The 23,561-nt window shown below is 41.5% G+C and overlaps 1 protein-coding gene across 2 annotated transcripts in view; it reads right to left on the bottom strand.

The window, feature by feature from the left end:
- CERS6 (ceramide synthase 6) overlaps positions 1–23,561 on the bottom strand; it is an 82,229-nt gene that overhangs the window by 16,138 nt on the left and 42,530 nt on the right. For both annotated transcript variants that reach the window (XM_082236939.1, XM_082236940.1), the window contains exons 5-7: positions 5,061–5,111; positions 3,021–3,113; positions 430–558 (exon numbers count right to left, since the gene is read on the bottom strand). In XM_082236939.1, coding sequence (XP_082093065.1) covers positions 430–558; positions 3,021–3,113; positions 5,061–5,111 — 273 coding nt within the window. The remainder of the gene's footprint in view (positions 1–429; positions 559–3,020; positions 3,114–5,060; positions 5,112–23,561) is intronic.

Genomic DNA, 23,561 nt, shown 5'->3' with positions numbered 1-23,561 from the left:
CTATGGACTCCCAAATCCTATATGGTTTTTTTCAATAACTCACTGAATAGCCATGTTTGACAAGTACAGTCCAACTGAAAGCTTTTTACTCAAAAGAATGTTTCACTGTGCTCACGGTGCTTAAGAAAAGCAGCACTGAGCCACCTCTGAGACAAATTTCAACAGCTAGAAGCTTTCATGGGCTTTAGCAGTGTTTCCAAAATTTGGGTCCCCAGCACCAGCTGTTTTTTAGACTACAATTTCCATCATCCCTGACTGCTGTTCTTGCTAGCTAGGGATGATGGGAGTTGTAGTCCAAAAAGAGCTGGAGACCCAAGTCCGGGAAACACTGGGCTGTAGCCTACTACTTTAAAACGTCGTTTGTTCTGGAAGAAATGTTTGGAAGACATGAAGATTTATTATGGCTAAATTTCTCTCTCTTGCTCTCACCTCCAGCACGCTGTCCACCACATCATGAAGACACATAGTTAGGATTCCCACTCGGATGAAATTGACTGTGTAGGAGAGGGTTATCAAAATGACTGCTATGATGTGATGGGTAAACATGATGGTAAAGTCCTGAGGTGGAGAGATAAACGGAGTTACAACATTTGTTCACAAATTAATTGGCTTTTCAAACATTTATTCTTACAGATATATAAAATTAAATAAATACCAGATATACAAACTCTGCGCATATATTTTATGAGAGAAGATTAGAATGCAGTCAGGAACTTAGCAGGGGCACAGGAAACGGCCTTGTGCTGCGTTAGGCCATTAATCCATCTATCTTACTATTGTCTGCAAAGAATGGCAGTCGCTCTCTGGGGTTTTAGGATGAAATTCATACAGCACCATCTGAGTCCTGATGCTCTACAGGATTGAAATATTTACAGACTGTCCAGCATACTCAAATATCGCAGTAGCGCACAATAGTAAAAAAACAAATGAGAACAGTTTTCCGAACAGAGATTTGACAGTGCCCACAATTATTATTTTTTTAGCATCCTACCAAAGGTGCACAAGGTTGGAGCCTGTCTTACTTCAAAGGGGGAGTAAAATACAGCCCATTCTAGCGACAGGCCCATTGTGATATTGCAATACTTCCATGCTGCTTTTTTCTATGTAAACTGATGTTTGTGCAAGTTCGAAGAATTATGACAGAGCCTAAAGTTGTAAAAGGATCAAAGTACTTTAATACCATACCAACACCCCCAAATTCTTTATTTGCTGCTAACTTGAAGTAGCAAGGCAGAGCTTAGCAGCAGCAGGAGGGCATCTGTTTCTTAGGACTTCCCTTGTGATGTATATGATCACAGCATTTTCAAGTATAGTAACATCTAGAAACTGCCAGGGCCTTTGCTAAAACTACATGACTGCATTTCACATGAATCCAACACATTCCTTCCCTCTCAAAAATGCAAATAAACCATTTAATTGAGGTAGCCATTTTCTAAAATCCTTTAAACTGACCTCAAAACAGCATCTCTCTCTCTCTCAAAATACCATCTGTCATCTGACCAAAACTCAGCAAACACATACATAAATTTGACTGATGTTAAAGTAATGACATTCTGGGGCAGCTATAAGCTTCTTAGGAGACCACACTCCCCACATGACTGTTTCTGTCTTCCATAAATACAATGTAGGAATGTGTAAAACAAAACAACCGCTGCCCCCCCCACTCTTGCGCATACATCAAAACACAAAGTGTGCCACTGTGAACTGGTGAAAAAAGTTCATCTACCCAGTCACATTATTTTCACAGAATGCTGAGCTGATAATACATGCTGGACTGCAGATATTGCTCATTAATCTTCAGTCAGGCAGGGATAATCTACTGGAATTTATACCCCACCAATAACTGAAAGAGGCTTTTGAACATCAGCAGTCAGTTCTATTGGAAGGTATTTTCCCGTCAGGAAATTGCTATTAGGGCAAAGAGCAGGGTAAGCACATCTCTGTGGTAGATTTCACTCTCATTCTAGGATCACACCACTGCCGGACATGATCCAACACATCTTTCCCCTCTACAAAGAATATTCCATCTCGCTACCAAATTGGCCCAGAAGGCCAAGAAGCTGGATCTCCTGCGAAAAAGACTTCTGTTTGCACAATGGACCTTCCTCCCTCTTCTCTCTGCATGCCCTCTACGCTCCCCCAAAGTGGCTACTGGAAGGTTGGCAGAAACCCCTAAAACAGCACATCATGGGAGAAGCAGGGGGATGGCATGATCAGAACAGTGTGATGTTGAATCCTCTCCGTATGTTCTGGTACAGAATTCTTCCAAAGCTTTTTGGAGAGGCTGGAGTTTGCTAGCAGATTGTAGTTTGCTAGTAAACTGTAGTTTCTGTAATCACCGTATGTTTGCGCAATGATCTAATAAATTGTCTTAAATGCTTTGACTGCTCAGAGCATTTATGTGACTGAGCAGAAGCCAACCCAAATTATTTGAATTAACTACATTCATTTGATAATTGAGTTAATAAAATGGATGATGAAAATGCTTATTCTTCTGCTCTCCAGATGTGCATCCACCATCTCTAAGCACCAGTGACGTTTGTTTATTCAAAAACATTTTCAGTTGAGGGGACTCGTTAGTTGAATCCCATGGCCCCTCCAGACGGAGTTTGGAGTCTGGTGAGAGCTGCTGGTTTTGTAAAGGGTTTCCAGGGTTTAGAGGATGTTTGCAGGCTTTCCCAATGCCGTTTCAAATGTACACAATGTCACTTAAATGTGCGGTGCCTTTGGAAAGTGGCCCCCACGTATATGGGGAGTTGCCTGTATGAACAGTGGCCAATATTGCCACACAGCACTGGAGATGTTAAAAACCATTTCAAGCTGGTTTGCAAATGTCAGCAAATGTTGCTGCCCCAAAATGCAGTTGTTATCCACCGCTGCCATCACTGCATTTAACTTTGACAGGAGTTCACAGCTAGAAACAGGTTGTTGCTAATTCAATGTACAAGCGTTCACCAAAGCGTACTTTCACAGCCTTCTTTAAAAACGGTTGCTCGTTAAAACCCACAGATTGCTCTTACCTTTCTTTTGATGTCAATGAACTGAGAAAACATTAAGGACCAATAGTACGACAGCTGAAGTATGTAGTAGTAATGCATTTCAGGCATCAGCGGCTGAAAGAAGGGGTTATAAATAAAGAGATTAAAACAGAGAAGTTAAAAACCTTCAGATCCTCACTTGAATGGCAACCTCAGGCCACTTATAGAATATTTCCTATCTGGTAAGATTTCTAGCGAGTTCCTCTCCCGCATTAAAAAAACTTACGGAGAGAAAAAACACCACCTTACCAACACTTATCCTTTTCTTCCTCTATGCGGCTCACATTGCTTCCTTGTTCTGGCCTGGTCTTCAAACACTAAACCATAGCTGAAATAAACTATTGCGTAATCTGAATGAGCTGCATGCCCATTGATCATAGAATCATAGAGTTGGAAGAGACCACAAGGGCCATCGAGTCCAACCCCCTGCCAAGCAGGAAAATTGTGAGGGCTTCCCTCCTCCAAGGCTTATGGTGTGTTTTTTTTCCTCCAAACAAACCACAAAAGCCCTGGTTTGAATGACAAAAAGCCAGACTGTAGTTTGCTTCCCACCAGCACGGCAGGAATGAAGGCGGTCCATAATAATAGTAATCGTAGTAGTAATAGTCATAATAATACCCCTCCCCACTCTGGGCGGCTTCCAGCACATATAAAAACATAATAAAACACCAAACATTAAAAACTTCCTGATACAATAATAATTTTATTATTATTGATAATAATATGAGCACAATTTCAGGAGTTTGCAGTAGTATGCCGCTCGTTCACATTCACCCATAATTTATTTTAACTATGATTTAATGTGACACATGAACCAGGCTGGCATTGACATATTATGAATATGATGCAGGGCAAGCCTTTCTGATAAAGGGATGAGCCATGACTCTGCCTAATTCTGGAAATTAGGGCCTCCTGTATGCATTCAAATGCTCTGCACAAACCTTTTTGGCTGGAAACTTTTACTTATGTGGCTGGCTGGCACGTGCAACACTTGTCGTTTTCTATTTATGGCACACTGTGGGGAAATGGGTAGGTGAACCTACCTTTCACCAAAGCAGCTGGCCTAGTCAGACTTTGGGTCCTTTCCGACTCTAATTTCAACAGCCATCACCTTAAAACCTCTATATAAATTATTCTCCACATAATGTGCTAATTAAAGGGATGTATTTGCCTTAGTGCTGACACTGAAGCAGAGTTTTATTTATTTATGATTTGGATAAGCCAAATTTGTCCCCTACCAGCTAACGGGGATTTAAATGCTGTGCTGTACAGCAAATGTATTTCACATCACCCTTGCAAATGGATAAAGTGCCAACGTCTATGCTCATTACAGTACCTTGAAAACTGTCCAACATTTATTTTTTAAAAATAATAGAAAGCCCCTTCTCCCACCCTGCATGTTCAGATTATTTTTTGTACCCTAAAAGGTTGGGTTCGTTCCAATACCTTTCAGTATGGTTTGCCTTTCAGTCTATAATCTGCTTACACAAGTGGAACCTACAACAAAATGTTGCCTTGTGGCATCACCTCTTAATGCTTCTGTTCAGGGTTCTCTTCAGGCATGTCCTCTTTATGTTGTTGCATTCCACACACAGACACCCCCTCAGTTTGCCAGTTTCCCCCCTCAGTTGAAAAAAAAATGCAGAGTTCAGTGTTTCATAGCTTTATCCTAAAGCCTTGTTAATTAGTGATGCTGGTGAAGTTCTTTAGAACCAGGCTCAGAACCAGGGACTGGAAAAATCTGCCTCCAAGGAAGAGGAAATGATGATGATGACAAGCCCTGAATGCCTTTCTAGAGCAGAAGTTGTAGCTTCTCCCACCTGTCTTTGTCCCCCTCCCCCCAGCATTCCTCCTTATCTTCCCTCCTCATTGGCAGCGTGTAAGAAGTAGCAGCAATGAGTGGAGAAGAAAAAGAAGAGTGTTTCCCTTCTCCTCCACTTCTCCTTCCCTTCCATCCGTCCACCATCCAGATTAACAGCATCATGGTCTATTTTATACTCATTTCCATGCAATACCCATTACCTGATATGGGTATCCAGTCCAGCATAGCCGAGTGTTCCACAGCCAGGGACTCTTTAAAGAAAAAAAAAGGGGGGGGGAGAGAAGCAAACAAGTTAAATGTTGGGAAATGTTACAGAAATGCAACTAGAGTTGGTGGTAGCTTTACATTTCCCCCCACAAAGAATTTAGACGAGCGTTTTGCACAGCCTCACAATTACTTCCATTGCATTTACAGAAATGAAGTTATTCATATTATTTTGAAACCGATCATTCATGAAAGCTCTCTACAATTAGTAGCATCCTGAAAACAATAATCTGATTCTAATCAAGCTACGGATAAGATACATATTGTCCCATTTTTGCTTCCTAAATGACAATCACTACATTAGCAAAGAAAAACAAGGGGTGTGCTGCTATTGCTTGAGAATATTTTGACACATACGTACTTAACCAAAATTGCAACGATCATTTTAAAATTATTTGTTTTGAGAATGGAAGCACAAATTAAAATGTCAGTAACTGGGAACTCTTCCACAGAAAGTCAAAAATGGCAAGCTAGGTAGACATTTGAAAAGCCAGTAACTGTTTGGGCTCACTGACTAGTACCTTGGAAGTCAAACGGAATCCATTCCGGAAGTCCGTTCGACTTCCAAAATGTTCGGAAACCAAAGCGCGGTTTCTGATTGGCTGCAGGAAGCTCCTGCAGCCAATCAGAAGCCGCGAAAGCCCCGACGGACGTTCGGCTTCCAAAAATAGTTCAATCAGAAGCAACAGAAGCCCCGTTGGACGTTCAGGTTCCAAAAGAATGTTCGCAAACCAGAACAATCACTTCTAGGGTGCAGCATTTGGGAGCCAAAACGTACGAGGGCGTTCAGCAACCTAAGTATGACTGTACCTTATTTAGCAGAGCATACAAGGATGAAGGGTGGGACATGGGTGGCGCTGTGGGTTAAACCACAGTGTCTAGGACTTGCCGATCAGAAGGTCGGCAGTTCGATTCCATGCGACGGGGTGAGCTCCCGTTGCTCGGTCCCTGCTCCTGCCAACCTAGCAGTCCGAAAGCACGTCAAAGTGCAAGTAGATAAATAGGTACTGCTCTGGCAGGAAGGTAAACGGCGTTTCCGTGCGCTGCTCTGGTTCGCCAGAAGCGGCTTAGTCATGCTGGCCACATGACCCGGAAGCTGTACGCCGGCTCCCTCGGCCAATAAAGCGAGATGAGCGCCGCAACCCCAGAGTCATCCACGACTGGACCTAATGGTCAGGGGTCACTTAACCTTTACCTTTACAAGGATGAAGGCAGCCTCTCCAGCCTGTCTACACAAAACACCTCAGTTTAATGCCACTGCAGTAGATCAAGGCTCGCAACCTAAGGCCCATGGGTGACAAGTGGCCCATGGAGGTCGTTTTACCGGTCCACAAGCCACCCACACGGTGAGTCCCTGTGCATTGCAGTAAACCGGCACAGCGTAGCACGGGGACTCGCTTCTGCACCACCGGAAATCGTGTCTGCGCAAACACCGAAAATTGCAGGTGTGCGCGCTCATGCGCACCCGCAATCCAGCAAACATAGGGGGCCCTGCGGCAGTAAACCAGCCCAGGCAAGGTAAGCCTTGCTGACCCCTGACAAGATCTTGGTTGGATATAGTAATCTACAAAGAAGCCATTTTATTCTCTCAAACTCTCTCTTATGCCAATGTCTGCCAAGAATCCTGGTGCACGTCTATCCCCTCTTGATTACAGATTTGTGTGGGGTTTTTTAAAAGCAACCCTCCTAAATATTCTCCTGCGTTTGAAAGTATGGTGCAGAATTTTTCAACGTACCAATAATGTGGAAAGTGTGTACATTACCCAGCTGCCAAGGAACATTTTGCATCCATTGTCTTGTCTCATTATCTTTAGGAAGAGGCGCTAATTAAGCTCAAGCGTCTAGAAGCCCCAGAACATTAATAGCTACACATATAGCTCAAAGTAATGCTTTTATCTAGTGTGTGCCAAATAAAGGTCAGGTTTAATTTTGTGTGTGTGTGTGTGTGTGTGTGTGTGGTAAAACTGCTTAAAATTCCACCCCTTATTTTGCATTCAACACCTTTTGCAGAAAGGCAACAAAGCTCTGGGGTTGCTCCAGCTACGGCATTACTCTCTATTTTTCAGCGCTGTTATTTTTACCAAGGTTATTTGTATGTTTGATAAGGCGGAATACATAAACCATGTGCATAAAAGGGTTGATCCAACCTCTTGGTCTCTTGACATTTTCAAAATGACAATAATTTTATTCAAGTGGAGCTGCTAAAAATTAGCATGCATAGCCCACACCACATCCAAATCAATTTCAGCTTTCTTTCCAGCTTCCCTAAGTGGTGCCTGGACACTGGAATGACAGGCTAAGAAATATTTATATGAAGAAATAGTGTTAAAAGTCTGACACTTCGTTCCAATTTACTGGACCCATTCAGGTGCAGGAGCTGTAAGACAAGACTTGCCCTTTGATGTTAGTGGCAGCTCTGCATGGGCATTCCATTCCATTATATTTTTTTCACCAGTCCTCTTCTAGCAGGTGTATACATTCTAGAAAGAAGAAATTCTAAAACATCAAACACAAGGTGGTTCAAATGTACTACTTTAGACTGCATGCCTGAAAATAGGGGTGTAACCAGTTCTTGACAAATTCCTGAAGTTTTGAAACCCAACCAGAACACCAGTTTGCTAGAGGATCAGAGGCTTCACATTTCTACCATCCAAATGAAACCCCAAATCAAAATATACAGCATTGAAAAGTGTACTCATGCAGTATTTCCCCAATGTCTTTTTAAAAAGAAAAAGAAAAAATGTTGCTGAATTAAATTTATATTTTGCCCTTAATCTGAAGATCACGGGGCGGTGTACAACACAAAAACACAAATGCATAACATAGTTAAAAACATACAGTAATCCTACTCCTACACGGAATGAGAAGGGAACAACTACAAGGGTAGTTTTACACTTTATACGGCCAATATATTTCCTGTGTGTGCATTGTATTTTTAGTGACTCAGCTCAGCCACTTATTGTTATACTCTGCAGGATGCCCGTACAGTTAAGCCACTAGAAAGGTCAAACTTCCTAAGAAAATCTGAACATTCCAAACCTTAATAAAATCCACAATAAAGGATTTTGAATTTTATGACCCACTGCAGGTTACAGGAACAGTCAGGTTGGTGCTATATCAGTGGTTTAACAAGATATACACTTTAAAATTCCAGAACTTTTAATTCTGATAACCAGTCTCCTGCAAGTCTTGTTTTAAAGCTGCAGGGGGCAATCTTCTGCATGTTTGACCAAAAGTCAAACTAGCAGAGTAACTAGTCAGGTTTATCAGAACACCAACATTTTCAGACTTGCCACGTTCCACTTGTAAATTCAAAAGAACATTAGTAATCCATTTTGAAACAATGAACCAGCTATAAAAGGCAAACCTAAGCATGTTTCATCATTATTCACCTCCTCCTTCTACTTCCTGAAACCTCAATATAAAATGCAATCGCTCCAATATCCTTCTGCCCCCTCCAGAAACAAAGATTGCCCCTCCATGGCATCACAGGCTATCATTACTAACACACACACACACACACACACACACACACGGAAAGCAGAGGGTCAGTGTGCACCTCACTGTCCCTCCTCACACACACATTGTCCTGAGCTGTTGGGTTCCCCCAATCTGCAGAGGAAGAGGACTGTGTCTGAAAAACATAGAGAGTGTGTGGGTGCATGGGTGCTAAGTTGTATGCAAGCATAATATGAATGTTTACTGCTTATATGGTATGGAAGTTAAGTCCAAGAGCCTTAACCCATAGTTCCCAATCTTTTGAGTGAATTTGTAGTTCTATTACTCCTCTTTTAACTCCGATTATATTTTTAAAACATCTTTGAATTTCCATCATGCGTATCTTTCTCAAGTTCGTACTTTCTATCAGCAAGCCCATATATGTTAGAAAGTTTCCCTTATGCTAATCAGAGGATTATATATGCATTCCATTGGCGCATTTAAACAAGTATTCTTGATTACAAGAACTTCAAGTGGTTTCCTTCCTTCATCCATTCCAATTGCCAGACACCTGCATCTCGTTGACATATGTCAAATTGCTGTGGGGGAACACAAGGAAGTAGACGTGGGCCCCATAATGCAGCAGTCCAAAGCTTACCCAATTTAGGAGCTTGTAATCTGTATATATTTTGGATTAAGGTTTTAAATGCGATCCTTCCCTACCCTATTTTTCGCTCTATAAGATGCACTTTTTCCCTCCTAAAAAGTAAGAGGAAATGTGTGTGTGTCTTATGGCGCAAATGCAGGCTGCGCGGCTATCCCAGAGGCCAGAACAGCAAGAGGGATTTCTGCTTTCACTGCGCAGCGATCCCTCTTGCTGTTCTGGCTTCTGGGATTCAGAATATATTTTTTTTCTTGTTTTCCTCTTCCAAAAACTAGGTGCGTCTTATAGAGCGAAAATACTAACTTTTCCCAACACGGTTCTATAGCTGTTTCCCCAGAAACGTGCATCTGACTAATTTTGACAAGGAAATAATTTCCAACCCATTTATTCAGGAGGAACTGTTCCTATGTCCTAGAGCAGGCATGGCCAAACTTGGCCCTCCAGATGTTTTGGGACTACAACTCCCATCATCCCTAGCTAACAGGACCAGTGGTGGGAACTATAGTCCCAAAACAGCTGGAGGGCCAAGTTTGGCCATGCCTGTCCTAGAGCATACAACTGAAGCAGGATTTTGAAAATCCCTATTGACATTTCCCTTCCTTTTGGCAAGGCTCACTTGGCTTCACTCTGCCATGTTCCAGCAGTATCCAGTGTCACTACAGTATTGCACAGAGGCAAGTGAAAGGAAGGCACACTGAAGCATTCAGCAAAGGCAAAGGATGTGATGTTTTGGAAAGGGTCTCTACCCAAGCTCTGCTTCAAGCTGCATTGAGAGTTGCACTATAGCACTGCTAGGGCTGGATCTCTGGGCCCCCAAATCCCACCAAAGGACCACCCGGAGAGTGGCAGATGATGGGAGCAGCAGCAAACAGGCCCCACATCAGGTACATTTAATACAGACAGGACAAAAACGGAGGGGAAAAGTGTGATAAATCAGGACTGTGCCTCAGAAAGGGGAGAGTTAATGGGTAACAGACACAGCACGTGACATTCCTATTACGCACACCGCTCAAACCCAATGCTTGCAAAAACATTCTTTTCATATTAGTCTGTCTCTCACTCTGTGCAAAGGATTGAAATATTAATAACTTTGAGGCTCAAGTCCCCCATGTCAGCAGCCTAGACATTCTGCTGCAACCAAAAACTAGGGCAATCTATCAACATGAATGTGCAAGAATAGACAGTCTGGTAACACAGCCAAATATAGCAAAATATGAAATCATGCTCTGCTTCGGTAAGCTGAAAAGGAATGTGTTCAACAACACCCATTTGATTATTATATGCCATTTGCAAGTCCCAATCCTTATGTGGAATACTGGCAGAAATTATCTGATAAGACTGCATGAAACAAGAAGCAACAAGTACAAGATGGGAAAGAACTGGTTTGCCAGTGACAACTAACATCGATTGCACCAATGTCTCCTTCACTAACAATGCAATATAGAATTCAGCTGGAATTGTAAGTTTAACTTGAGTCAATACGAATACCATCATCGACAGGCAGGTGTTTTGAGATCACAATGCAATGTACAATTATATAAAAGCAATGCCAAGTTGACAAGTCACTCAGTGAAAAGTTAACAGTAGCTACCTAGTAGGTTATTTTCCTTGCCAGTTATATGCAAGAGGAACATACAATTCCATTAAAACAAACCTTAAATGAGTGTTTCACCTCTCCTCCCTCTCCCTGATCATTCTCTTTTCACAATCAAGTTGTGTATTTTATTTTGCTACAATCTATTGATTTATTTATTTTTTTACTGATTTTATGTTTCCTTTCCTAGGGTATAATTCAGTGCTTCTGACCCATGTGTATCATGTTTTGCTATCTTAAAACAGAATGTGGTTAATTTATTTTGAAAAACCTGTATCTTGGAAGAGATCTAATTAGGATTTTATTATTTTTAATTGATGTATTAAATTAATATCCCACCATTCTTCCCAAGGAAGTCCAGGATGGCAGTTTTACAGTACCTGAAGCCCTAATGTTCAGACAAATGCCAACACCTTTGAAGTTTCCAGGAGGACACAGGAAAAGCAGCTCAGGATATTGGAATCCACAAGAACTCTCAGGTATCAATGACTTACTGGACAAACTGGGTGAATTTAGAGGTGGTTCTCTTTCCTTGCAATCAGGATCTATATAATCTTCCAGGTAAAAGCTCCTCTCAGAATGCACTATTTTGTTTGGAACTGGGAAGAGCACATAAATCAGCTCAAAATGTTTAGGATACCAATTTCCAAATAAATAGTTTCCAAATGGCAGTACCTATGGCTCCCTCGCTTCCTTTATAACTATTTTAGCTTCCCTCCTCTAAAGTCTTCCACTTTAATAGTTGCTTGTAATTTTCAGTCATTCTTATATTACAGCACAAGCACATAACCGACAAGGTTATCTTTCATCGGTTTGTGGGTATTTACCTCCTTACAGATTTTCAATATAAACCCTGAATTAAGTGGTTCACGATTTTTGCAATTAAAATAAACCAAATTATAGATTTTGACCAAATAGCAAAACCTGTGTGTGTACTTCATCTGCTTAATTGACAACCGCAGCCTCAGCATCCAGTGACGTCAGTGGGGTATATGGGTCCTAGCTGCGCATAGGATGCAGCCTTAGGTTCCAATGCCTCTAAGTGCTCTGCTGGCAGAAGTCCCACTCAGCACAAAGGCTTTATCACTATATAGGAATGCCTTTTCCAAAAGCTCTGAATGAACAAACATTTGCTAGAATTTTAGGAACACGCAGTGTGGGTCTGCTTCGATCTACTTTTGCAAGGTGATTTCTCTGGGACTGAGGCCAATGGTTGCTGTTTGTTTGTTTTAAGCACAATAATATGACATGCAAGTAAAACGTGACTACTTACTAGCAGGCACAGAAATAATTTGCTCCAAAGCTGGTTTCAACTACCTTTTGGAAATGCATTTCTAATAATTTTTAAAAGACTCCGAGGGTTTTCTGCTGGTTCCCTCACTACGAGAAGCGAAGTTACACTGAACCAGGCAGAAGGCCTTCTGGGTATAGGCACCCTCCCTTCACATGTCAAGCAGATAAAGAACTACATTACTTTAGAAGACATCTGAAGGCAGTCCTGTATTGGGAAGTTTTTCATGTTTGGTATTTTGATATGTTTTATATAAACTGCCCGGAGTGGTTGGGGAAACCCAGCCAGATGGACCAGGTATAAATAATAAAATTATTATTATTACTGGCCACAGAAGAGTTTAAAAGGGGGACAGGTATGGAATAGATATCTTAATCACAACCTCTCTTCTCTAAACACAAGTTTAGTGTTCACCCCTCTTCTACCGCAACCTTGGCATTTAGATAAAATCCTGCCCCCCCCTTGTTCACATTTGTCCACAGTTCCATATTCTAGACATTCTGCTGTTATAATTTAAATACTACTAGAAAAGTAAGGTCAGTGTGCTAAAAGAAAAATAACGAAATCAGGGAGAAGCACTTCTCAACATGGACTCAACATTTGAGCTTCATTTGAACTTGCCTTTTCCAAAGCAAATTTTTTAGATGCTACCAGTAATAAATCAGAAGTACATGCAGTTTCTACACCACCACCACATTTCTGCACGTGAGAGGCCACATAGCCCCACAAGCGAAGTGAGTATTTATAGTTTTGTAATTATGAAGGGAAACCATTAGAAATCCATGTCATGTACTTCAAAAGAATTCAACAGTTATATGACAGCCAAAACCTGGGAAAACAACAGTGTCTTCCATACACTTTACAACATCCTGGAACACCTATACAGGGCCAAAATGTTCCAAACCGGCTCTCTCTCGCTAATGCGTCTGTGTTTAAGGACTAGTAAAAGTTTAGATTCTGAGCCTTTCCAATGAGGCTGAATAGCCATGTAAGTATTCACCACAGTGTAGATGGTTAGGCTTCACTGCATCCCTTTTCAGAATTTTTGAACTGGAGGGAGGGAGGGAGGGAGGGAGGGAGGGAGGGAGGGAGGGAGGAAGGATTCAACAAGACTTCTTAGCAAGTCATTTTCAAGCTTTATTTTTTCCTCCAGAGGAAGCAGAAACAGCTGTTCAAGTTAGTACAACTTTTGTACATGAGCAACTTCTGCCTTGGGGGGGGGATATATTCCTTGGCCCCATAGCAGTTTTTAAGTACCACGTGCCTTTGGACCAGAAATATCTGGGTCTCTGTTTTGTTTAAAATAAAACATTTGCCACATGCCGAATCCCACCCTTGTGCCATCACATTTTTCTTCAGGAGGTTTGTGTGTTGGACAGCTCCCTAATTAGCCGAAACCCTGCTCTGATGTTAACTTTTGCCATCCTTTTCTTCAGAGCAAGATTATAATTGGAAACTGGGGAACTGGCTAAAAACTACACACAAATGGGGTGATTTTGAGTGGAGAACCAGTGGAGAAAAAACTTCACACACTACTTGCCTGCTTACTTTTCCATTCCAACTCCCGCCCCATAAACGCTTCCCTCTCACATGGTTTTGAATATCCGGCAGAGTAAACACACATATTGAACTTTATACTGGGGAAGTAGCAAACAATACGTGTGTGGGGATTTGGTAGGGGGAAAGGGTTCGGCATTCCTCTTTCCCATGTTGCCGTCCAGACATGTCTCTACCCAGAGGAGTGGTTATATTATACATCACTTTTTGGCCTAAATGTCCCCGCTCCTGCAAGTGATAAACAGCATATTAATACAACAAAAATGTATTATGAAATACAATAAATCAATCAAAATATAAAACAGCAACTTATAATAATATAGGGGGACAAGACTGTAAATGAAAGGATTAAATTACCAATCGTGTATATCGACCCTTGTAGAAACTACAAACCTGAACAGATGATGAGATACATTTTCTTTCTTTCTTTTTTTAATGTATACAAACACTTGCTTTTTCTTATGGGAAAGAGGGGCCACTGGAGTTTAGTCACACATATTTGCATGTAGTGCACAGTAGGGGGTACTTGTTAAAAAGAAACGAAGCATGGTTCATTATCTGAGAGAAAAACAATTATCAAAAAGCTCTGTATCAACAAAAAGCTCTCGTTTATTAGAAACAGTTCAAAAGAGAACAGTTTAGTTATCTTACCATGCATCCTCTGTTTGTAACATTATAATGTAAAACTTGTATATTATTTAAAAAATACAGGTGTCTTCATGGTGTGTGTTCCAAGTTAATTTATTATTTGGCATTTTTCTAGATGCTGGAAAATTAAGCACTGGTGCTAAAATGGGAGGGAGGGGTGGTTGCTAGGAGAATGCTACTGATCTATTTACCAGCTATGTTTTGTAAGCAGCAGCTATATAGTGCTTATAAAAATTATCTTCACCGTGGTTCATTTCGACATGTGAGCTGCTTTGGGCACAACTGTGCCGGAAAGCGGCATAAGCATTTTATTTTGAAATTTCTTATCAATGCTTCCTATCCAAAAGAACTGCACAGCAATGAACAAAACAGAAATCAGGCACAATACTATAGAATCTCAAAGCGACGTACAGTCACATCTTCTGCGATTTAGCTTGCACAATTTCAACCACCCGTGGTTGAAGGCAGGCTGGTAGAAATTGCACAAGTTGAACCTCAGCAAGAAGGAGAATTGAAAACCCTATTTTCATGCCAGGCCTTGCTTGGGGTTGTCCAGTGTGGAAAGAGCTTTTAAGCTCTCCACTTTGCGGGGGGTGGGGTGGGGACATCAACAGTGCATCAGCTTTGGGATGCTCTCATGAGATCTCTCAGGCCAAATCAAGTTCACATGAGATCCGGCGAGGAGGCGAAAGGAGGTCGCCCCCTGGCTGCATCACAGTTTCAACAGCAAGCGGCCACACACCCCGGCTATCCCGATTGGTCAGCTGGGGGGTGTGACGCAGCCGGGAGTCCCTATGAGTTGGGCAGCATCCTTGCACCCACAACCAGGTCACTAGGAGGTCCTGGATAGCTCCCTGGGGAAGGGGAGTGGACCTTTTAAGCTCTCCACCTTCCTTGCTAAGTAAAGCCCACTTGGCGCATGTGCTATGGGAGTACGGCAGATTCTCTCTCTCTCCTTCCTTCACCCGTCAGCTGAAGAGCTGCTTTTGACACCTGAGATGTACATTTTAAGACCTGCCTTATTACTGTAGTTTAAAGTTGTTTTAAACTGTTGTTTTAAAATATTGTGTAGTATAGCATTTTAATATTAATGTTGTTTTAGCCAACCCTGGAACCTTAGGGTGAAGGGCAGGTAATAATTACAATATAGTCAAAATGACACCATCCACACATACAAGGTCTGGGAGGAACCAGGATTTCCAGAAGAACATATATATATATATATATATATATATATATATATATATATATATATATATGCAGGTTTTGGTGTCTTCGGGTGTCTTCCCGTGTAAGAGTCGGGGTGTCTGTGCGACGTTTCGACGAGGTCTCACTCGTCATCTTCAGGCTGGTGCTTTCGGCTTCTTGTTACTGGAACAGAGCAGAGTCTGGTGTTTGAGTTCCTATAAATACTGTTGAGGGGTGTGGTGTATAGCCTCCAACGTTCTGGGTAGAGAGGAAGTTCCTAGATTAGTGTGCCTTTTCTTCTTTTGTTCCTTAATTACTTGAGGGATATCTTGGGTGATTTCATGAGTGATATTCTGAATATCACTGGGTGGGTCATTAATTACTTGAGGGATATCTTGGGTGATTTCATGAGTGATATTCTGAATATCACTGGGTGGGTCATTAAGTGTAGATTAGTTGCTAAAGCTCTCGTGTCTTGACCTCTTGAGCTTGTGAAGAGTTTTTCTGAGAAGATGGCTGTGCTGCATTTAGTTGTGCTCTGGCTTGGCTTCGTGTATAGGGGCGAGTTATGGTTTTGTGCCTTGTGCCAGCCAGATCTGTGTAGGGATTGCAGGGGGGTGCAGCATCCGGAGGTGCCACTATAGTTTGGTTGCTGGATGGAGTCTGTAATATGTCTGTGGAGAGGGTCTGGGTTTGGGTCTGGTGTGGTTGATTGGTGACGGCGTTCTGTGTGCCTCTGGTTCTGGTGTCGGTTTTTGTGGGGAGGGCTACTTTCCAGATGTCTGGCAGGCGGGACGTGTCGTCACGCTTGTTCATGTTGTGAGGGTGTTTCTCTATCTCGATGGCTTCCATGATTATTCTCTTGTGGTGATGTTCCATGTTAAAGAGCAATTTGGAATCTGCAAAATTAATTTCGTGTCCTGTTTCTTTCATGTGTTGGAAAAGAGAGGAAGTTTTTTCTTCTTTTTTGACGGCATTCTTGTGTTCTGCGATACGTGCATTTATTCGTCTGTTTGTTTGTCCAATGTACGTGGCTGGGCAGACTTTGCAGGGTATTTCATAGACCCCTTGGTTTTCCAGCTGGATTTTGTCTTTTGGGTTTCTGAGGATATTGGCTATTTTTTGGTTGGTGCAGAAGGCTGTTTTGATATTGTGTTTATGGAGGATTTTGCTGATTTTGTCTGTAGTGCCCTTGATATAAGGAAGGAGGGCCATGCCATTGTTTTCTTCTGTGTCTTGGTTTTTGGGGGGTGTTTCTTTTTGGATTAGCTTCGTAACCCTGTTTTTCTGGCACAGACACCCCGACTCTTACACGGGAAGACACCCGAAGACACCAAAACCTGCATTCCTATACCCGTGAAAATCTACGAAAGCAAATATATATATATATATATATATATATATATATATATATATATATATATATATATCCCTAAGCTCCCTGCCGCTGAGCAGGCTTAGTTGGCATGGAATGCTGCCTGTGAAGGAAAATGGGAAACTCAGGGGATGGAGGAAGAACAAAATGGAAAATCCTGAAAAGGGAATGGCTGACTGAACGCTGAACAGGAACACTAAATTCTCAAGCATAGTGTTGCAGAGCCCACTTGTCTGCTGTTTTCCGAGAGGTTTCTGTGTCGTGATGAAATCCTTAACTGTGTTTCGGGCTACAGTGGTTTCTTGCTATCTTTCTTCTGACTTTCCATTTCCGCTGCAAATTTATCCTCTAAGTGTACCTGGATCCATTTGGACGTATCTAACATTTCATATCCATAGAAATCCCTACTAAAATGGGCGAGTTCTTATTTTCTAAAAATTGTTGGCTGCTAACACGTTTCTGCAATTTGCCAACATGCATGCATGACTCTACTGGTTACACTTTGCAACGCTATACAGGAGCGCCACAGATTGAACAGAAGTATTCTGCCAGATTCTGTGTAGAATATTATATAAGAAGAAACACAGCCTCATTTCAAGACAGAATTTGCTCTCCACTTCTAAATATACTTAGACGCTATTAACCTCCAATTTTTCTCTGTGACATCTTGGCAATGACAGCCCAATGTAATGTAATTACTTTATAAGATTATCTTTTGTTTCTCAAAGAAATAAATTACACCAAGGCACTTCAGCAAAGTTAAGGACTTTAACAATCTCTTTCCTTAAACACCATTTCCTTGTCATCTTTGCATAATTGGCTAATACTAGCCTCTTAAAACACAGCTTGTTGATGTCTGCAAAATCATCATCATACAATACAAGAGGGAGTGATGAACATTGGGATCACCATGGATTCCAGTCAATGAAAGGAAGGTGTGTCCTGGACTTAGCTGCTTCCCCCATTTCTATCTAAAGCAGGGCCAAGTATAATTTATCCCTTCCATTGATAGAAGTTTCCAACGTTTTCAGGTCATACTGAGGAAACTTGACAACTGGGGGGGGGGAGTAAAAATCTGTCGGGGTGTGGCCTGAGGAATCCTAGCAGGAGACAAGAATGCAGAAGCCCAAAGGAAAGTCAGAGATAAAATACTTTACAACAGACTAGAAGGACTTGGGGGGGGGGGGGATCTTACTAAAATCTTTAGCAAAACTGGTCTCAAACCACAATCTCCTTGATAGTAACCTCCCTCTCCTGATGCTCACAAAGCAAGCAGGTAATGAGATCCTTCTTCCGCTGAATCAAATGAATATTCACTACTCATTGCAACATCCCTTTGTCATGCAAAAGAAAAAAGCATCAGATTGTGCTACTCTGACATTCCTCTCTGCAAAGCTATCTAGTCTGTTGAATGTTTAAAAAGCCCTAAACTCAAGTTAATCCCCAACACAGAAAAGTGAATTACTAGGCAGAAGCGTTTTGTCCATCACAATGAATTCTGAAGTACTTCTCTGTGTCACAACCAAGCAAGTGGTGGTGTAATTATGTGCAGGGATGGTATAATGTCGGAGAAGACATGCTTGGATTAGACCTCTTTTTCCAAGCAGTGTGTGGCAAACCAAACAGAATGCAACATTGGCAAAAGCAAATGGCAAGCATAAAACCTGAATGTGTGCATGGATTTGAGAGTCACAGATCTTATTTCCAACTCTTCATAATATTGCCAAACATTTATTCAGCTATCATTATCCTCCCTCTGATAAAGTACTGATATATTTGGATAAAAACTTTAAAGAGCAGTAAGCTGGTGCATCTATCAGAAAAATCCAACATGAGATAGACTTCTTCAACCTTTGAAGCATGAGTCTACAGACCTCCCCATAAGTGTTCAGGAACAAAAGCTAGCCTTTATGGGAGAAGGAAGTTATTTTCCAAGGGTTTACAATAATTGGAAATCTCTCCTTGCTCAGAATCTAGAATTGACAAGATTAAGGGCCACTTCAGACTTTCACTAGAAGCAGCAAATGGAAGCCAGAGCAACTCATTCTCACCTCCAGATTATAGCTGAAGGGAAGAGATATTCACATCACAGGGATATATATATTCTGCCCTGCATCAGTTGAACATGTACATCCCCAAAGGGCAGGGATGGAGAACTTGTGGCCCTCCAGATGTTGATCAACTCCAGCTCCCATCAACCCCAAGCAGTGCATCCAGTGGTGATTGACGACAGGAGTTTGCTCCAAGAACATTTGGAGGGCCACAGGTTCTCCACCCCACCATAGTAAATGTAGCCCTTTTTTGGATCTGGCTCATATTGGTGGAAGAAGGAAGCATTGTTCACACTCCCTCTTGCAGCTTCTCATAAACATCTAATGTGGTCCACAGAATCTCGAATTCCGACTTCAGTCATAGGATCACGGAATTGGGTTGGAAGGGATCCTGAGGACCATGTAGTCCAACCCCTCGCAATGCAAGAATATGCAGCTGCCCCATACGGGGATCAAACCTGCAACCTTGGCTTTTGTTCTCATTTTTTTCTTCATCCCACCCTAGTGCCCCCCCAACAAAAAACACTCTTTCAAAGAAAAATGCATATTTTCTGAATTTGATGCTGCAGAATCCTAAATACAGCAGAAGCAATTAACAAAACAGTTCCCCTGCTGCATCCAAAGGCTTACTTATGGACTGATTGTACCACTGGCACAATAGATATTCTTTGCAAGAGTGCGGAGTTCATTATGTTGTATTGATTTTCATGAGTTTCTAAAATGTATTTACAACAATCAGTGAAACCCTCCAAGTGATCAACTGAATGAGGTGAATAACTCGGCGGGATACACGTCACTATTAAAAGAGCCAAGATAAAAAGCATCCATTAAGCACAGAATGGTAACAAGTCTTCCTGCTAATTTCTCAAAATGGCCTCTTTGGGCACCATGGTAACGTGCCTGGAAACTAAAAAGAGAAAAAAAGGGTTTCTAAGAATTTATCCTGTGTCAAGGACACCATTGCCAAGAGATTCTAAAATGCAGCACTTGTATTCTTTGCCTCAAAGTACAAATGTACAAGTGCTGAAACTAATTTTGGACATTAAATTGCTTTAAAAAATGCATATATGTATGCAAAAAGGTTTGATGACACCACGGTAAAATGAATAGATGAAGGCAGGTTTGAAGCCGAAAGATGTCTCAATTCCACTAAGTTACAAGTGGTGAGCCCCTGCAACAGTGGAGGAACGATGGTTTCACCCATCTAGGGATGACAGGAGATGAGTCCCAACTTCATGTGTTCCCTCTGTTACCTTATGTAGCTAATGAGTAATACAAAAATCCTATCTTGCTGGGCAGGGACCCTCCAAGGTATCTGTTAGCCCATGCAATCTTCAAAGATGCCGCAAAATACCTTTTCTAGTTATCTGCTGAACATATCATGTACCTATCATACTAATTTGACTACGCCCAAATTCAAAATTACAGGAAGGACCTTTGTATTATTTATAATGAAGCTTAATCCAGATAAGGCTAAGGCACGCTTAGTATGTGGTTCCCTAAATAGGAGTGGCAGGGTTCTACTTGTTCCCTCTGAAGAAATAGCCTGGGGATACTTCCGGATCTGCTACTGTTTCTGGAGGCACAGTGGTATGGAATGCCTTCCACTGGCTTCAGCTGATGGCCCAGCTGTGGCTGTACCTAGATGGGGTAGTCTAACTTCTTGTCCATGTTTTGGAAAGCTCCAGGTTAGATAAATGAAATATGTTATACTGAACTGTTATATGTGGGAGGTAGTTTAGAAACTGCAGCTAATACACAATGTGGGAGCCAGACTACTGAGGAGAACAAGGCAATCCTAGCATAGAATACCAATCCTGGCCCAGCTGCCTTGGTTACTGATTGGTCTCTGGGTTCAATTCAGATTTCAGCCCTGACAACTCACTTCCTTTTTTATTGTCTTATCGCTGTCCTGACTCTTAAAAATTTTGCTTCTGTCCTTTTTTTCTTTCCTTCTAATATCTTATCTAATGTGTTAAAATTAATTTTAGATGTAATTTTGGTGTAAGAGACGAAGCTTTTATATTTTTTGCTTTTCTTTGTGGTACAAGAGGTAAAAATACAGTTTAGATTTCATTACTATCTTTAGGCGCCAGGCAAAAACATTCCCCTTGCCTTTGGCTAGTTAAACAATCTATGTAGTCTTTTTAACTTGGGGGTGGGGTGGGGTGGGCGGTATTGTTTTTGTTTGTTACTATGTGATGTAGTTTTGTGTCTTTACATTGTAAAATGCCCTGTGATGCTCCGATGAAGGGCAGAATAGAGATTTTATTAATTAATAAGGAAAGGCTTGAGTAGAAAAGGGTTCGTTTTCTTACGGAATGAAGAATTACAAACAGGTTGATCTTTGCCTGACTTTTTGATTTTTCAGTCTGATCCTTGCAGAGCTATGTTGTCTGAAAGATTCAACAGATGCATAAAGCATCAAGCTTGATTTCTGAAACTTTCCTAAAACCTGGTCTCACAGCACCAATCCATGCACTGGACTCCTTCAGCTGACTGTGCTTAGTTTCACAGAATCCCACCATGTAATTGATCTTACGAATGTTTCTTGCAGTATCTGAATTAATTAACAGAACTGAAAACTCTAAGGATTCTTTTCTATCTTGTCAACTTCAGCTAGCCATCCTTGCCTGACCTCTCCCTGCCCCCACCCCGCACCTCGCCTTCTCTTCAATTCCTGTCTTGTGTTCACCTCTGATCTACAGCACTATTAAGCTACCTGAACACAGAAATTCCTTGCTCCTTAGAGCTGGCAGAGTAGCCCACTTCCAGAATCGACTCATGATAGTGATGCACATTATAATTTCAGACTGAGAAAGATCTCCACCTAAAAGCCTTGTTCAAAGAGAGAGAGATGCCGGATTAGCCCACACGTTAATTAAGATGCAAGATTCAGATCTGTATGCCTTAATGCGATTTGATATGATTTCATACCACACTGATAACAGTGTGGTACTACAACCGATACAATGTTCAAAGGCCTATTGCAAGCAACAAAATAGGTGGGTGCTGTATCGCTCCGGGCACTCTTGGATGACCCGAGATCCAACTCAGTTGCGTCAATATGACTTGCCAGCATAATTAGAGAAATTATCCATCTAGGTTATCCACTATAACTGCCAAATGGAGTATTTAAGAGCAGCATCAGAAAAACAGTGGGCTGGAGAGGACATAGTGAACACAGATAAGATCCACAGTGTTTTCGTCTGGCACTTCATTCCTTCATGATCTGGCCCATATAGGTCTTGGTATGCAGTTGGGCTGCTGTAGCTGCCAGTCAAACTGCTTCAGGGTCAGGCGGGCAGCATGAAAGCAAAGCAAAGGACATCGTACTGACACCACAAACTTCTCCTTCTGCTTCACCTGTGCTGTGCTCAGTTAGGCAACTCTAGCTCACACTTAAATAATCAGAAGTGGGTAACTGCCTCTCTCTCTCTCTCTCTATATATATATATATATATTCTAAATAAGGAGTAGCAGGTTAATGCTGGCTCTCCAGGAAAGTTCTTTGTTCAGCGGGGCTTATACTCTTGGTTAAATCCTTAGCTGTGAAGCCACTGATTTCAGTTTAGAAAAACTTAAGTTCCATTAACAGATCAACCCTTACCAGAACAGAATGAGAATGCTGCCAGGAAAGTAAACAACAAAACCTTTTGCGTTTAGCACTATGTGCTTTGGGCAAATGCACAAGTATGCAAAGCTTAGCGTCACAATTAATTCGGTCAAACAATGATCCAGCAGATTGCACAGGGCGGGCGATCTTGCCAAATGCTACTCGGAATCAACATCTGTTCACAAAATCTCTGATAGCTTGGGATACTGACAAGGGATCCAGAGTGGTAACATAACAGCATAATCATGTTTGTGTATCATGCTCCTTGTTTAATTCCACAGCTGTGAAATATGGGCAAGTTACAGTCAGTACGTTCAGTGTGGGGGGAAATTAATCTTAATATCTTCAGCCTGCTATATATGTCAAGCTGGAAATCTAGAAACAATAAAGCTTATAGAAAAACATCTGCAGCACTGAAGTAGAAATTCTGAAAGCTAAACTGTTCATGTTTTGTTTACGTCCTCTGAACAAGACAAAATCTACTCTTTAAATAAATGCCATCCTTTCCCAGATTGCTTTCAATCCTGAAAATAATGGTTCCTGAATTTTATACACACACACACACACAGCGCCATATAAGCTACCAAAGGAGCAACTTGATGCCTGATTACAGGCAAAGGGCGAACAAGAGCTGGTTCTCCCATTCATTTTGAATATACAGGAGAATATACAGGGATCCATAGTGGAATATCAAAGAGCACATTTAACATAGAATGACCAGTGAAGGCAAGTTTAAAGTATGCCAGACTGAGCAATATATTGTAAGCTTTTCATACTTCCCAAATAAAGTAGCGTGATGAATGCTCAGAAACAAGCCAATCAACCCAAACCCCACACTTGTTTTCTAAGGTTTGGAAATGTTTTTTATGATTTTTTTGACGGCCAGTTGTGGCTTAGCTATTAAATCTATGCAAATGTGATTGTCACATGTGACAAACTCTAAGTTGGGAGCCTGTCTCCAGTTCATGAGATGCTTCATTTGAGCATCCTGGTGCTAAAAATGTCTCCCACCCAC

The sequence above is a fragment of the Podarcis vaucheri genome, assembly GCF_965113315.1.
Source record: "Podarcis vaucheri genome assembly, chromosome: 1".
In the NCBI taxonomy this organism is placed as follows: Eukaryota; Metazoa; Chordata; class Lepidosauria; order Squamata; family Lacertidae; genus Podarcis; species Podarcis vaucheri.
The sequence above is the reverse complement of the archived record's forward strand: the minus strand, read 5'-3'. Positions and strand labels throughout refer to the sequence as shown.